The following is an 18,285-nucleotide window of genomic DNA, read 5'->3' as shown; positions in this document are numbered from 1 at the left end:
CCCCCTAAAGGAGCTGCCAGAAGATAAGTGCTTGGTGCAGGCAGGGGGAAGTCATTGGGACTGTTTCCTGTATGGCTGTGATTTGTCTGCTCCACTCTTGGAGGTAGAAGCACCCCATTGTTTAGACCTGTACGAACCATGGGGCTGGGATCTGCCTCTTGGGCGTCTGTATCTGCCCCTTTGTGGTCTGTCTGACACTGGAAAGGACCAATTCTTTGCAGGCCAGTGTGTGCTAAATCTTGGAGGCTGTACCTGTAAAAATTCCTTAACCATTTGCATAGATTTAGCTTTGTCCTCCATTTTCTTTAAAACCTCCTCTGCTTTTACACCACACAAGGTATCATGCTGTAATGGAGCATCTAATAATTGTGCTTTGACATGGTCAGGCAGACTTTGTTCCTTTAACCAAGCATGCCTCCTGATGACAGAACCCATAGCAGCAGCCCTGCAGGAGGCCTCCAAAGAATCAAAACCACACTGCAAAGTATGCTTTCCAACTTGCTCAGCTGCATGCAATAAATCCTGCATTTCTTTGTTTTCTCCACATTCAGAAATTATCAACATTTTCTGTTTAAGCAGTGACATAATATATTGCTGATATTTGAGCATATGAAACTGACAATTTAAAGCCCTTATAGCCAAGGTAGCAGAGGTGTAAATCTTCTTCCCCCATCTGTCCAATGCCATAGAATCCCTGTCAGAGGGGGTAGGTTTTTTTGCAGTGGATGCCTTGACCCCTTTGGGACCCCGAGAGATAGCTTCTGGGTCAGCAGCAGGGTTTTTGAAAAGGAATTTATGAGAGTCAGGAACCCTGTAGTACCTGTCTGGCTTAACAGGAGCTGGAGGTAAGGAGTCCGGGGTCAGACTGGACTCTGAAAATACATCTACAATGTCCAACAGGTGGAATAGCTAGGGGCCTGCGCTGTGGGAGTAAAAGAAGTCTCTGAGCCTTTTCTTAGATTCTGAATAATCTTGGCTCTCCCAGTGGAAATGTTCCCTCATGGTATGCAAGGTTTCCCCAAAAGAGTAATCCCTCAAGAGGAGAGGCTGAAGGGATAGATTCTTCAGCATCAGAATCCTCATAGGGAGGAAGAGAGTATTCCTGATCAGAAGAAGAAGAATCAGATGAAATGGAAACCTGATCTGAAGATTCATATTCTGTCTCTTGCCTAGGCCTCATCAGGTGGGGGATGTTTTGAGCATCTTTTTTTTTTGGGGGGGGGGGGGCATGGAGGCATGACCATGAGGCGGTTGTACTTGTTTCTTTGTCTTTAAAGGTGCTTTAGTCTTTGCCTTTGTAGCTGGAGTCGCTTTAATGTATAATTGAGTAGGCCTGAAAACACCCTCAGAAGCAGATGCCTGCTCAGTGGCTCCGGACCCATCTGAGGGATTAGTCTCTGAAGGTCCAATACCTTGAGCTTCCAGCAGCCTAGGCGACTCCACGTGAGAGTCTGTAGCAGCCTGCGGGTCCAAAGTAGCAGGTGTCAGGGGCTGCGAAAGCGCCTCACTGAGAACCGGCGACTGGCTTAGAGGAAGCCTCGTCGTCGGTTTTAGACCTCGGATGCCTGTCCTTTTCTTTTTCTTTGCGTTTCTTGTGAATTCCGGTAGTCTGATGGCTATCAGACGGCATAATGTAATTAAATCTTCTGTCAAAATAGTGAAATGCAAAATCGTACCGACGCTTAATAGTGCGCTGGTTAAATCTAGCGCAAAACCGACAACTGGCAACATTGTGGTCAGGGCCTAGGCAAGGAATACAGTAAGAATGAAAGTCCTTATGGAGGTATTTGCTTCCCACAAGAAATACAATTATTAACTTTTTCTGACATCGGTCTGAAGCAAGAAAAAGGTTTTCCCGAACGGGGTACTTAGCTTTTAATGAAGACTTCGGATCCGAAATTCGAACAGAACAATCTCAGGAGTCGGCCGACCGGCACTAGCGAATTGCTTCTGCTTCGGGCACCGCGCGGCAAAAAAGACTGAAGAAAATGGCGTCGGCTACATCTTTTATACCCCTGGCGCACTGACGTCAGGGAAGAGGCGACAGCAACCGACGCCGGACCTAGACTTTGGAATTCAGGCCGACTGAGGGTGGCCTGTCAGCAGGATAACCCAAGTGTAATGACTGCAACAGTGAAACACGAAGAACTTCAGTACACAAGTAAAGTTTCCTGCTGTGAGCGGTTTCCTGCTGTGAGCGGTCAATCACAGGTAGTGGTGGTGGTTGTTGTGCCTTTCGGCTTTTCCCGGTTAGGGGTCGCCACAGCAGAACTCCAGTCCGCTACTGATCGGCAGTAGATTTCTACGTGCCGAGTTGCCGGCCCTGATGCACAACCTTCAACTAAGGTATGCCCATTCACGCATGTCCCCACACAGAAGATGCTCTAGCTGAGAATTGAACACGACAACATCTTACTGTGAGGTGACAATGCTACCGCAACACCACCACTGCAGTTAAATTACCCTTAACACTTTGGCAGATAGGGAAGTTAAGTGTGAAAGGGGGGGGGTGGGAGAGGAGTCAAAGTAGTACAATTTAGGCTTCACAAAACAAAATGCAGTTTAGCCATTCTAAAAAGCAGCAGCAAAAAGCACTTTGAAAATTCTGTTATATGGCATTTGCACTGTGTGTTTTAAGTAGTCAATGAAGGCAGGAAATGTTACTTAAAACTGACTGAAAAACAGCAATATATACATGTCAAATAAGTGCAGTGACAGGAGCTTTAGGAAGAGAGAAGCCTGCGTGATTTAACTTTTTACAGACAAGCACTGCATGGTGGGATACCTAGAGGCTGACTAAACAATCAGAATTATTTCAAGATGCCAGACACCATGTGGTCAGACTCAGAAATTATGTATAAAAATACCTGTAAATAGTCCCAGAGTGGTGCTAAAATGTAAAATGTAGGAAACTCCAAACCAGGATGAAATAAACATGTGTTTTGAGTCTGTGGGTGTGGTTCTCCTTTAAGGACAGCACTCATTTTTTGGAACTTTTACACAGAATGAAGAGAGAGAACATACTCACACTTGTTACATGGTTACACTTAAATGTAGATTCTCTATTTACCTATATTCCCAATGAACTTGGTATTAACATGGTCAGAGCATATACTGAGAAATATTACGGCTTAACGTGATATTAGTGTAGATCTTATTTGGAATTACAAAGTGTTCTTGAGAATATATTTACATTGCAGGACAACTATTATAAACAGGTTACAGGTGTAGCCATGGGTAGTCTAGTGGCTAAAACTTATGTGAATTTACTTATGAACTGCTGGGAAACGTTATATTATCCGACTCAAGAAACATTTGTAATAATGTAGTCTTGTATAAAAGATGTGTTGAAGATATCTTTTATATGGGAAGATCCTTTACTGGAGTTGAATAATTTTATAGATAATTTGCATAACACTACAGTTTAAAAATCTACAGTATAGGTATACTGATTTTCTGGACATTACTTTAAAAAAGTGTTACATGGCAACTACACAAAACTTTATATTAAAAAGAGAATAAAAAATGCATGTATTTGGCACAGGATAGTATGCACCCCTATTTTATGTTTGATAACATTGTTACAAATCAAATGATTAGAGTCGGTACATTAAATAACCAGGAAGAATAATTGAAAGAACAGTGTGGTAAAGAAATTAAAGGAAAAACAAACCATACATTTTTTAAAGTATGTTCAAAAAGTATAAAACTTCCAGTCCACACTACCTCTGAGTCGATGAACAACTGAAAAGAACTATCCAGACAGTGACACATGTAATGAAAAAGAACAGTAAGAAAATCTTTGAAGTGTGTCACCACAATTTTGATAACAATACCCAGTGCAGAAACTCCATATTTCACCAGCTAATCTATTAACCATTAGAAGGTAAAATAGCAAATTACCAAGCTCGCTGCACTGTTGATGTCCGACAATCCAAATTAAAGCAAAGTGATAGACAAAAATTGCTGAAAACTAAGAGTTGCAGCTTAGAAATGAACATAAGAATCCAAAAGCCATGGCAGAAGCTGCAGCTGTTGGCACAGCAGACAAAGATAGTATACACTTTGAGGAGGAAGATGGTAAACGTATAGGGGAAACTGCATATTACCTACAGAAGATAACTGCTCTGAAGCCAAAGTTCCAAGAAAAGAAGCAACCAGAACTGTCTCTACTAGTCTTTTTGTTAGAAAGCACAGAGAGCTATAGCTGTGATGGGGAACAGTTGCAGTGACAGACTCCTCCGGCTATGCTGTCAAATAAAAGTGTACTGCAGGAAGATGCCCCAAAATGTAAGACCATATGCAAATTCCCCAGATATGGTAGACCATTAGAAAAACAGACCTGCCGAGACAGTTTAAGAGAATTTTTTCCCCAAGGATTGAAAAGGTTAATTTAATGAAACTTTCTTCTGAATTAACAGTCTGATTTTTATGTAAACAGCCCATGGCATACAGCATACTACTACTTCTTTCTGCTTTTCCCAGTTAGGGGTCGCCACAGCGGATCACCTGTCCGCTCATGATTGGCAGTGGAGTTTTACAGTGTCGAGTTGCCAGCCCGGCGCCCAACCTTCCACAGAAGGCACACACACACGCACTCACACCTAGGGCCAATTTAGAGTGTCCAATCCACCTGCAGCATGTCTTTGGGATGTGGGAGGAAACCGGAGCACCCGGAGGATACCCACGCGACCACAGGGAGGACATGCAGACTCCGCACAGAAGGCACCCCAGCCGAGGATCGAACCAGAGAACCTCTTGCTGTGAGGCGACAATGCTAACCATTGCCCCACCGTGGCCGCCCCGGCATACAGCATGCTGTTTTGTAAAATTACTGTGATCAAAGTAACATAATGCATGTTACCTCACAGCTACATATTTGTTAACATTAGGAGGAATATCGTAGAAAGGTATCTGGTTTTAAAACCAATAAGCTAGCTTCTGCTATTTGCATGTTACACAGTAGATAGTTCATCCAAAAAGTTCACCTGCAATATAAAACAAAAGAATAGACATACACAGCCATAACATACAAATAAATGAGTGTTTTTCCAAAGGGGGCAAGCCCCCTGCATCACCCATGTGGGGGACTGCGTGCCCACTAACTTTAATACAACTCTGAAACAACACACCAGAGAAAGATGATAAAATTCCCTTCTATGGTATTCAGCAATCTTGCAAACACATTGGTGGTCTGCTCATTCTTATCAAGATGCATTCTGTTTCAGAGCACCCAAAACAGGGGGCATTCGCTGCGAATAACTTCAGCCATAGGAGTTTCCATATTTATATATATTATGGACACAGCCAGAGACAGACACCCAGATAGACACAAACACACACGCACAGGCGCGCGCACACACACGCACAGGCGCGCGCACAGATGCACGCAGACGCACACACAGACGCACGCAACACGCACACACAGATGCGCACAGATGCACACGCAGACGCACAGATGCGAGCGCACACACACAGATGCACAGACACAGATGCACAGACACGCGCACACAGGCACAGATGCACGTGCACACACAGATGCGCACGCACACACGCAGATACACAAACGCACAAAGATACAGATGCGCATGCACGCAGATACACACGCACACACACGCACTTTCAGAACCCATAGCTGAAAGACCATCTTTATTTTAATCCGATGTGTAACATTTGAAGTCAGCACACTAAAAAGTAAGTTTGACATAATAGAATAACAAAACATTTATGTAACTGTACAAATACTTAGAACCTAATTATTATACAAACAGAAAATACAAGGTCAGCTGAGGTGAAAATATTAAATAAAAGCAAAAATTTTAAATGCATATAAAACATAACGTATGAAATTTATACAAAAAGACAAATCAAGATGGGAAACTGTGGACAACAAATAAAAAAATCATCAAGAAGAAAATGAAATGATTTTGGGCCAGCTCCTACAGTAATTAAAGATATTAGTAACCGTGGTGGTGCAGCAGTTAGTGTTGTCGCCTCACAGCAAGAAGCTCTCTGGTTCGATCTTCGGCTGGGGTGTCTTCTGTGTGGAGTCGGCATGTCTTCCCTGTGGTCGTGTGGGTTTCTTCTGGGTGCTCCGGTTTCCTCCCAAATCCCCAAAGACATGCTGCAAGTGGATTGGACAGGCTACAATTGTCCCTAGGCGTGAGTGCATGCTTGTGTGTGCCTTCCATGGAAGGTTGGGTGCCGGGCTGGCAACTCGAAACTGTAAAACTCCATTGCCAATCATGAGTGGGCAAGGTAATTCGCTGGGGCGACCCCTAACTGGGAAAAGCCGGGAGAGAGAGAGAATAAAACAAAAAGCTGGAAAACAGGTATTCAGAAAAAGTGGTAAATAACTGCAGTATCCACCTTTTACAGCTAGTGACCTCAAAAAACAAACTACTGCCATTATTAAATCAGTCATGAATTAAAATCTATAAAGATGAGGAAGCCTGTCAGATTATTTCACAACATGTCAGGAAGCAATTAGTCTCCTACAAGAAGTCTATCAAGGCTTTTTAAATAATTTTCCATGGTTATGGAAGGAAACAAAAGCACAGCAGGAGAAACAAAACCTTATTTGATTAGCAAGTAAATACCACATAGCAGAAGCAAAACATCTCTGGCTTAGAAACTACACAAGGAAAAAAATCAATTTATGCATGTTGCAGCAAAGGAATAATGAGAACTGCAGTTTAGTCCCTACGACGAAAGTGACAATTGCAGACACAAATAGTCGGAAATCGGAACACCGACCAACCAAAATTAGCAAACGGAACATTTCAGCAATGTCGATTTTGCTGAAATGCCACATCTGCCCAAATCTAACACTGTTTGCAGGGGGCAAGCCCCTCCACCACCCACATCCCCCTTTACTTATATATACAAACTCCAAGATAGCACTACAGTGAGGGTAAGGGTACATTTCCCCACCCCCACTATAATGCAATCTGCATCGCAATGTTGGAACTGACAACAGCGACCGTTCGCTCTTGTCAGCTTCGACATTGTGGTGATCAGCCTACCAGTTCTGCTAAAAGGGATTCGCACATATTCCATTCATCTAAAAGACTATCGAATATGTGATAGTAAACTAAGTACTTGGGATCAACAGTTCAGAGTAATGGTGAATGTGGAAGAGAGAGGTGAAGAAGAGAGTACAGGCAGGGTGGAATGGGTGGAGAAGAGTGTCAGGAGTGATTTGTGACAGAAGGGTACCAGTACGAGTGAAAGGGAAGGTCTACACGACAGTAGTGAGACCAGTTATGTTATATGGGGTGGAGACAGTGGCATTGACAAAAAGGCAGGAGTCAGAGCTGGATGTGGCAGAGTTAAAGATGTTAAGATTTGCACTTGGTGCGACTAGGATGGATAGGATTAGTAATCAGTATATTAGAGGGTCAGCTCATGTTGGACAGTTTGGAGACAAAGCAAGAGAGACGAGATTGCGTTGGTTTGGATATGTGCTGAGGAGGGATGATGGGTATATTGGGAAAAAGATGCTAAGGATGGAGCTGCCAGGTAAGAGGAAGGCCTAAGATAAGGTTTATGGACGTGGTGAGAGAGGACATGCAGGCGGTTGGTGTGACAGAGCAAGATGCAGATGATAGATGATCATGATGGATGATCAGGATGACCGTGCTGATATATACACACACACACACATATATATATATATATATATATATATATATATATATATATATATATATATATATATACACACACATATATATATATATATATATATATACATATACACACACATATATATATATATATATATATATATATATATATATATATATACACACACACACACACACACACACACACATATATATATATATATATATATATATATATATATATAGTTAGCTTCCCACTTGGCTTTGCAGAAAAACATTTACACTATTTTTAATATTTACAATGTACCTTCTATATCAGGTTTACAGTCCTTAAAAAGTAACAGGCTCCATCATACACACTACCCTTCCAGCAAAAGACTGCAGAACAAAGATCTAGGCTGCAGGTCTCCACTAAGCTTTCCCTTCAGATCCACAAAACTCTTCACTTGATCTTCACTTGGGCCACATCCACACAAGGTCCCAAATAGGCCATCCAACTTCAGATGTTATGAACCTTCGGACAGCTCCTACTCTGCCACATGATGAACAACCCTCCTGTGTTTCTGCAACCAAGTTGCAGCCTTTTCTACAGAATTTGAGATCATTACTCTAAGACAGACAATCAATTTTTGCGAGAATTAAAAAAAAAATACTTCTCATTATACATGTGTGCAAGTGTGAGCATACACACAAACCACCCAAACCCACTTCTGTAACACAAAATGTGACAACGAAACCCAGGACAGATACTATACTACAAATGCAGTAAGACTTACCTCTTCTTCCCTTTGAAATATAACTACTCTTCCTCCTTTGTCACCAGTTGCTAGTAGATCTCCAGAACAGTTAAATTCCACTGTTGAGATAATATCAGCTGGAATAAATGACAAAAAAGTAAAATGAAAAAGGTATCTTTCCTGCAATAAATGACAAAAAAAAAAAAATCAGCATTTAAGTACAAATTTCATATTAACTTTCAATATAGGAGCTCATGACTTAAATGCAGATCACAAGTCCAAGGAGGATGCAATACACAAGGCAGATGGTTATATGACACTGAAGAATCAGAAAGGATACAAAAAAACAACACATTTTTGTTGTTGTCCGTGTCCTACAACAACAAGCACATCTGTCAGGAGTTTCAGAACTAAAACCAACCTAAGACGTACTACACTGTAAAGAACTGAATAAGACACTCCATGAGGTATTTTATGGATCTAAAGCATTCCAAGGTACTAAACACAAAATGCAAGAATGGTGTACCTTTGTTATACACCTGGGTCATGCAGCCCATGCACGAATACATCTTGCATCCAAGTCCTTACTTCATCCAGCACACTACTATTCACAACCAAAAGAAAGCCAACATGAATGCAACTAACCAGCCTTACGGAAAGTGGAAAAATATTCATAAAGGTACTTTCTCAGCAATGTGGAGGGCTGGTGAACAAATACATTCTAACCGGACTGCCCTATCCATTTCATAAATAGCTTAGTTACATGAGCTGATGTGGCAGCTCCTTAGTGTGAAAGGATAAAACCTGGAAAATTATCTAAATTCAATAAGCACCCTGAGCGGTGGAGAAGCTAACGATGGGAAGGACAGAAGTGATGAAGTAACCATCACCTCTGAGACAAAGACGACATAGACATGCATATTGAATACACTTGGTGCTCCATTCCAGGGATTCAGCACTAAGTATTTGCATAGGGCATACATTGCTGAATCCCTGGTGGAGAATGGAGGTGGCACAGAGATGCCTGCTTGAAAAAGTGTGTGTGTGTGTGTGTGTGTGTGTGTGTGTGTGTGCGTGTTGGGGGGGGGGGGGGCAGACAACCTTCTGATAGGGATTACATAAAGCACAGAATTGTCCACTGTACACCAGACACTCAAAATAGACACAAATGCGCAGAAACCACTAATCACAAAATCCCATGATGGTTACCTGGATGACATCTGTGCCTCAACTGGCTCTCTTGCACAGTTAAGGAACAAATGGGAGAAGACAAAATTGGACATACTGTAAAGCAGGTGCAGGAGGCTAGGGGGTTGGTGGTGACAAAAAGGTAATGTAAAAAGTGAAAAGAAAAACAGCTGCCCAACAGTAACAGCAGAAACAGAGATAAGCCATGCAAAAAAAGGCACACAGAGTAACAGGCAATGTGCTGTTTACAACTGAAAAAATACATACTAATATTATGCATTCTGCAATGCAGCATCAGTTCAGTCACAAATACAAATATAAAATGAAATCATAAAAAATGAACCACAGAAAAAAGAAAATCTAGTCTACAGCATTATTTGATTTAGCAACTTCAAATACAGTTCCAGACCACTGCAAGCACTGTATGCAAGCCTCATCTGCAGTAAACACTGGTATCAAAGTACTGAAAACACATGGACACATGCAATTTAACATGCCACAATCTAACATTTAACAGCCATACCACACACTTTCCTACAAAATTAAATGTTAGGCAGGCATTTTATTTCACTCTCATCTTACCAATCTATAATTGGGCATAACAGAATGCCTCTACACATGAAACCAAAGGGATACACACCTTCACGAACTCTATTGCTCATTTAGGCATACTAGCATTCCACAAACTATAGTCCTGAGACACCGCTAAGCATAGTGCAAAATGACTGCTAGTTATGCAGGGTGCACAGTACAAATATAAGTTGTGTAATACACTTTAAAAACATACCTCGAGTGCAATTAATTTGTACATAAAACTCCAACACTACAACTTGCTACTAAATTCAAATGCTTCACATGCCTGAGCTGAACACGGTCATTTCTGCCACAAAACATAAAAATGGCATTTGTTGAAATTTTTGCAAGGCATGCAGTCTGCTGTGAACCCTTACTGCCCTTGCTCTGGGCAGTCCACATTCAAAGTACTCAGTCTATAAGGCATGTTCAGTACACTATGCATATTACATACAGCCTTTCAGTAGATCAGTAACGAGTGTTATTTCACTGATAAATTACATCCATGTCAATATCGCACCCCAGACAGCCACCACAATCAATCAGTCTTGCACACATGCCAGCCAGGTTTATGAACAGTCTTTTGTTAGCTAGTAAAGAAAAAAAAACAGATCCCATCAAAATGTCTTAGTGATTTAATCCTCCCGCACCACACCAATGATCAGTGGGATTCCAGAAGATTCTATCTGGTTACCTGTAATGTTTGACAACATATAAAACTTTTAAGGTTGCTTGGATTACTACCCCTTAGATGAACTACTTTAATCATAAAGACAAGACAGAAACCTGAAATCACAGCACTCAAAAATCTATTATATTTGAAAACACGCTGTTAAACTTGCAGGTGCCTCTAAAATAAACAGTATTCCTCTCCTCCTCCAGATAGTTATGCAAAATGCCATAACTGCACCTTCTCACCAGTCCCCTAGAAAATATAACCATGCTGTCTTACACCAAGACAGAAGTACACCTGCACCTAACCTGCACTTACATTTGCAACATGCAATGTTAAAATGAAAAATTCACTCTTCACATCAAAGCAAACTTGCTGGGAAGACTACAATGGGAATACAGTATTCTACTACCACTTGTGTACTTAATATTTTATATCCCTGTAAAATGCAAGTGTGCCTATACATTGGGTCATAGAGAAGGGGTGTGGACGCAACAAAAAGGTATTGCACAACTAAGGAGAAGGAAATGACACTTGCCACAGACAATCACCAGTCCTGATGCCCCCCCCCCCCCAAATGTACATTTCCTGGAGCTGACCTCCAATAATGGCCTTTCAGCCTGTTTTTACCAAGTGTAAATAAACAGGTACATATAATCAGTTACTTTATGAACAGACCCACAGGATGGGTCTTATGGCTATGATCATTTGCAGCAATCAATTTGGCTTGCCTTTTTTTTTTTTTTTTTTTTAAAGAACTTCAAACACAAGACAGTGCATTCTGAAATGTAATACACTGACAGCATAAAGCAACCCAGTCCTACCTGCAAAAAACAATGAAAACTTGGCACACCTACTCTTACCAATATTCTACAGCATGTACCTACCTGGCTTATAGTTTATAGGGAACTCCAATAGGCAACTGGCTGGAGAGGCTGCCACACACCTCAACCACCAGAAGGATATCATGACAAAGAAAAGAACTCTTGCAGATCACCCAATACATTTTATATCTTCTTTCTCATTGTCCAGTATCACATACATGGGTTCCATGGTTATGCAGAATCTCAAGCAGTAAGCCACTAAGATCAAAAACGCCAATGGACTGCACTAGAGAGAGCTGTGAAATGCTGAAGAACAAATCTCTCCAAGAAAGGAAACACAGCACTGCATCTGAGACACTACTACTTAAAAACAGCAGGCCAAGCAGTCTTGGTGCAGAAGTCGTAAAAAAAAAATCAAACACTGGAGGCAGTCACTCAGAGTGGAGCCAAGTGCAAAGGCCAACAGTCATACATTCAGTAGTACAGAAACAGTTGTCAATCTAATAATAAGCTCTTACCTCTCCTGACGCTTGAGAGACAGGTTGCTGCTCTAACTAAATCAGTGCAGCAACATCAGTGAATATCTGAACAGGTGGTTAATATCTCCAAGACGTGAAGCCCCTCTCACTCAGTCTGCAGCTCGAAAAAGAAATTTGGAAGTGAAGATACAGCACAAACTCCAAACCCCTGTAGTCACAAACAGGGACATGTTAGGGGCAAATCAGGAGAAAGAAATGCTGGATTAGGCCCTGAGGTGGAGTTATTTTTATCCAAATGATAGAAGACACCCTTGCCGAAGTCAGTTGGGGGATTCTTGTACCATTCAAAGCATTAGAAACCCCAAATTTACTCACTATACAGCTACAAATGAGATGCTGAAATCGTAGAATGACAGAGAATGCACATAAAACATTAAAGACCATTAGGAGTAATAAGACCACCTCAACACTCCATGTTCTCTGCCTACTGCAAAAAGCAGGGAGTAATATGAAAGCCCCGAAGAGGGCAACACAAAGCTCCAGAATAATGCCCCACCTTCACAGACTCAGACATTGGCTCTGGAGCAGTTACTCCAACAAGGGGTCCAGGGAAAGTAAGTATTTGTGGGAAGCAATAGCCAGGGAACCATTATGGCTAAGCTTGTATAGGCCCTAGGGCCGGACAGCCTAGTACCTACCTATGAACAAGGAACTAGGGAAGCAATTCAGAATCACCAGCACATTCTCACTCTAAAGGATGTGGGCTGCAGAAAGAGCTAAGAAAACTGCAGCCAGGTACCAAATGAGCAACCAACACCTGCAAATGGATATGGCCTTATACCCACCCAGTGATTAGGTATGTTAACAGAGTGGGTGTAGACTTGAACCAGGAGCCTTAGAAGAAGCCAAGCTCCACAGCCAAATGAACCAGCAGTTCTCCCTTTTCAACTCCAAGGATGAAGGCACACAGCCACTGAAAGAGTCTACTCTCCTTCCATGAGCAAACCCCAAATCAACCATAGCAGAAAGCCTGCAGAAAGGGAAGATCCATATATGAGGTTTGGTAAAGAATCTCAAAGAGAGGTGAAAAGGATATCATCTGAAACATGGTGGCTCTGTTATTAAAGGGACTCCTCATGGTCTACAGCAATGCCAATATTCTCATATGTACCACAGAGCCATGCAGCCGGAACACCCTCTAAGAATACAAGGACATCAATAATAAAACAGCTGGGGAAGGGAGACGAGACAGATGGCTTAGAGACAGATGTCCGCACAGACGCCCACAGACCAAAAGTGTTAGGGACGGTTACTGAAACAGTGATTTATAAAAAAAAAAAAAATACAGTTATAAATTTCCATATACAACTATACTATATTCAATATGTAGATCACTGTTGCAGTAGCCTAAGCTATACTATAACTTATGCAAATATGGGTTGGAGGAATTCAAGTACCTAGGATCCCCTGGAGAATGGCCCTTGCAAAGCCTGTTCTGGATCTGGAAAAGGAATTCAGTTTAGAATGTTTTGTGAATGTACAAATGACCAAGTTGCTGCCTCCAGAATACTTATATAGAGTCTACCCCTTTCCAAAAAGCCACAGATGAAGCCAAAGGCCTTGTACAGTACACCATAACCATGCCTGGAAGTGGCTTGTTACACTGAGCACAACAGAAAGAATCATGAGACAGCCATTTGGAAATTTTGTTTTGACACTGGCTATCCTTTTTACCCTCACAGGAGAGGAACAGCTGATTGGCTTTCCTTCAGGAAAGAATTCAGCCAAAGTACTATCTGAGCTACCAGTGGGCTTCCAGAGTATGTAAAATCCCCCCCCCCCCTGTTTTTAGGTTCTGGAAAGAATACAGGGAGAATAATATTCTGGCTCAAAGTGAACCTTGAAACTACCTTAGGCATAAAAGAATATTAGTTCTCAAAGAAACCCTGTCCTTATGGAAAATTAAGTACAAGGTAGGGTTGACTCACCAAAGGAGACTAATTCAGATGCTCTTCTTGCAGAGGACGTGGGAAATGGTAGTACTCATTCTTCTGACAACATCAAATCAGCGTAATAAGCTTGTCTGAACGAGGTATCAACATTTCAAAACAAAATTCAGATCCAAGGAGCAGCCATCCATCTTCTAGGTGGGTAGATATGTAAAACCTCTATTAAAAAAACTGCTTGACTTGAGGATAGGTATGAAGGGGTGATGCAGAAGCAGACAAAAATGAACAGAAAATTAATCTTAGCAGTAGAATAAGAGAGGCCAGGGTACAACAATTCTCACAAACAAAGAACCAGAGGCAATCAGGCCTTGAAACAGTCCTGGTCCTTACACTGGCATCAACATGAACATCTTTTCCATGTATATATTTTCATCTTCTCATAGCAAGTTTTATCACAGTCTAACACCTGCTGGCTGTCCTCTGGGAAAAATAGATGCCTAGAAAATGGTATCAAAAATATCCAGGCATTTCATATTGGAATCTATCAAACAACCATGGTCTTCTGACAGTTAGTCCACTCATTGGAAAAGCTTGTAATAACTTCCCTTAGCCAGTTTCAGAAAAAAAAAAGGAGAAAAATAGGACCACTGTTGGCTCTGCTAAAAGGTCGAGTTACCACCACAATCTTTGGGGAGACCTTCTGAACCTTTTGAAGGATACTGGACATCACATCACAGGAAAGGTGGAGCCATGGGAATGAGAAGGCTTCCATCTTCTAGACCTCTATTCCAGTAATCCTGGAACATAATTGCCTTTAACTGTCTGTTTAGAAGGTAAGCAAACTGAGCTATTTGAAGCATTTTCCACAGTTACATCAAGTACAGGAGACCTCTGGGTGATGGTCCTACTTGGCTTGGCTGCTACAAAACTTTGATCTGATGAAATGTATAAACCCTAAAAAGAGTCAGAGTGAGCAGCGTTGCAACCTACCAGGTAATTATAGCAAGTCTACAAAGGGGATAAGATCTGCTACCACTTTGGTATCGTGAGAACCAGAAATAATTTAAGGAACTGACAACTACCAATACCTTTTTAAAGTTTACAGGCCTCCATCTGTCCTTGGAGTTCCACAGACCTCCACTTTAATCCTTTTGAAACAGCTCTACAAGCAAAGTATGAATCATCTCTCCTGACAGAATGGGAGGGAAAAGGTAAGACCTGAAATGCAAGATAACCGTTCCATGAACCAAACTTGAGTCCTTTCTAAACTCCAAAACTGGAATCTGAAAAGATAAGATGTGATTATTTAGAGTCCAGAATGATTTCAGATACCACTAAATTCTCCAGGAGAAACATAAAAGCTTGAGACTGGCTGAAGTAGTCCACAAAAGTTTTCCTTGTACTGTTCTACTTTGTGCAGTGGAAGAAAGGCTCTTTCTAGGAACAAATATAAAAAATAGCCGCATAAAAGCAAATGTGACCGGAAGGGATGTGAGATGATTTAATCAAAGTTCAGGTGAAACCCAAGACTGAGCAGGTGTTTCTTGACCCATCTCTGAGAATGCCTACAACTTAACCAACTTAAAGGACCATTTCAAAACTCACTGGTTTTGCCCTTGCTCAAATCCCGACTGACCCCAGCATCTAACTTATATATTATACTTTCTTCCAGTAAACTTCTCTCAATTCCCTACTGTTATACACCCATCTCTTCTACTTGTCTCTCTCAATATTACTTCTCATCTGTAGCTCACCTGGCATCTACTTGGACATTACTATTCCTACATCTGTCTCTTTCTCTCTATACTTGATATATTACTCCAACCTATACTTGATATATTACTCCAACCTGTCATCTCATCTACTATCTAAACCTTGTTTGTTACTTCTTACTGTGTAATTCTGGGTCTTATAACTATTTGCTCATGCACAAAATGCTCATCATATTTGTTAATACTGTAAATATTGTATAGACTCTAGTGTTTGTTTATTTTTTATTTCTGCATCCAAATTCCTGCATCACTCAGATTGTAGGGTTAGGGATCCTTGTGGTATTTTTTTCTGTTAAATTGATTCCATACTGTTGCTATGCTACTTGTAAATAGTTCTGTAGCTGCTTATAATTTGTTGTTTTATGCCAGTTACTAGTATATATTAGTGGAGCTTTTCTCCTCGGGCCTCTGCTGAAAATGGACATATATCCAGCCAGACTAGCCCGGTCAACAAATGTAAAATAAAAAAATAAAATAAAATGTATGCAGTGTGTACACCAAGCAAGTTTTACTCAGACCAAATGCAGTTTTCAGTGGGTCCCCTGTAAGGCAACTTCTGACTGTCATTAAAATCTACCTCACCCTCGTGACCCAGATTCCAGAACCAGATGTGGCAAACGCCACATTTTAGAGAGTCTACAGTGTGGGTCCTGCTCGGTACACTAGCTGTACTTTCCGTAGGATGTGCACACTCCTGGAACACCTTTAGCCAATACCCCCAAGTAGCTATAATTACTTTTCTCCAACCAAAAACAGGCGTTCAGTCTCTTAGATCCATCGAGGATCTTAACGCTGTTTTTCTGTCGTCCTGTATGCAAACATAGAAGGTGATACTAACTTAACAGAGCACTCTAGCACTGACCTGGGCTTGCAGTACGTCCTGATTGCTGCCTCTCTGCACAACCCACTCCGCTCATGCTCACTCTGCTCCTCTACCCTGCCCCCATTCCCACCCAACCCTGACTCCACTAGATTTGTGGGTATAGACCCACACCCCTCAATTATCTCTCAACACCTCCCACATACACACTTACCCTACTGCACCACAACTTACTACATCAATCTTCATCACTTCGACTTTACTCGAAGTTAAGTAGTAAAACTTCACCTGCTCCTTCCCCCTTTGCCCCTTCAGGGTGGTTTTCCCTTGCCCAGTGAACTCAACCCTACAGCTGAAAGGATGTACTAATCTCTCAGTCCTTAGTAGCTTCCCAAGGAGCTGCACCAGAGGAACCAGGAGCAAAAAATAAGTGGTCTGAGGAACCAGTTTGCCACAGCGGAGTCACCCACCAGCTGAGGCAGTGATGGGGCCAGGTGGACACCCAAAGACTCCTTAACAACTTTCTTCTTGTGGACGGGAGAAGCAAAAAAAAAAGTAAAGGACAATATTTCCTCCCTGTTCAAGCAAGGAAGGAAGCCCCACAGCAGGTAGCATAGCCTGAGTAAATCAGTAAAGCTTCCAACAGGAAATAAACTGTTCTGAGGTATGCAAGTTTGTAAGGCAGTCCCCAAAAGCACAACATCCTGCCCTCCACACACACACACATTCTACATTAAAATGCATAATAAGTGAATAAAAATATATTTAACAGTTTTCTCACAGGAAAAAAAAATCAAGTGACATCCCCTCAGCAAAAAAAAGTTTCTTCACAAAATTAATCTAAGGGAAGGTTTTAGCCAGTAATGCAAATTTGCCCTGCCGTGAAATGAAAGCTAGCGGACCATCAGCTCCACAAAATGCGCAGTGGTGAAGCGCTTCAATGCCAGACACCCAAACTGCCTCTTGTGGGACTCTGCTTGAGCCAGTGGCACTTTGGAAGTGTGGAAGGTATCCTAAACTTTGAATGCTGGGCTAGTGGTCATATCCTAGACAAGGATATATAACCCATATAAAACTTAAAACTACTGCAAAAGTGATCTAAATGTTGAATATATATACTACAAATTGTTAGGTAAAGATTCTAAGGCATTCAGAAAGTCAAAGAACAGAAAAAAGGTGAAGTAAAACTGAGAACATCTGTGAAAACTCTGAAGAGGAAATAAAGCAATGTGGAACAGAGGTGGTAAAAGCATAGGAGAAAATTCTTCAGGTCACCCAGGAGAAAAAGACTGGCCAAATATACAGTTTTAAGATAAGCAGTTCCTTGTTGGAATACATGCAAACCAACAATAGAAGACTACAGGAAAAAAGAAGTTATGTCTTACCATAACATTCCATCTCTGTGTTGATCTTCGTTCATTCATTAGTATTGGCTCAGTCTTCTGAACCAAGCTGGCCAATATCAAGCTCACGTCAGCCAAAAACTCTCGAGCCAAGGTCCTACCCAGAAAGCTCTGCTCCCTGTTACATCAGATCGAGTTTGCAAGTTGACAGATAAAAGTAGAGGCTACCTCTGGTCATAAACAGACCTATAATAAAGGAGTACATGAGATCAACCAGGAACCTCTGGATGGGTGATGGA

At 41.5% G+C, this 18,285-nt stretch overlaps 1 protein-coding gene across 1 annotated transcript in view; it reads right to left on the bottom strand.

Moving 5' to 3' along the window:
• The window catches only part of PPP2R2D (protein phosphatase 2 regulatory subunit Bdelta), a 934,071-nt gene that overhangs the window by 844,289 nt on the left and 71,497 nt on the right, over nt 1-18,285 (bottom strand). Inside the window, exon 3 of the mRNA XM_044055650.1 lies at nt 8,405-8,502. Within this exon, the coding sequence (XP_043911585.1) occupies nt 8,405-8,502 (98 nt within the window). The remainder of the gene's footprint in view (nt 1-8,404; nt 8,503-18,285) is intronic.

Source organism: Protopterus annectens, chromosome 14.part0 (assembly GCF_019279795.1).
Source record: "Protopterus annectens isolate FY-2018-M chromosome 14.part0, PAN1.0, whole genome shotgun sequence".
Lineage (NCBI taxonomy): Eukaryota > Metazoa > Chordata > Ceratodontiformes > Protopteridae > Protopterus > Protopterus annectens.
This window is presented reverse-complemented; position numbering and strand designations above follow the sequence as displayed.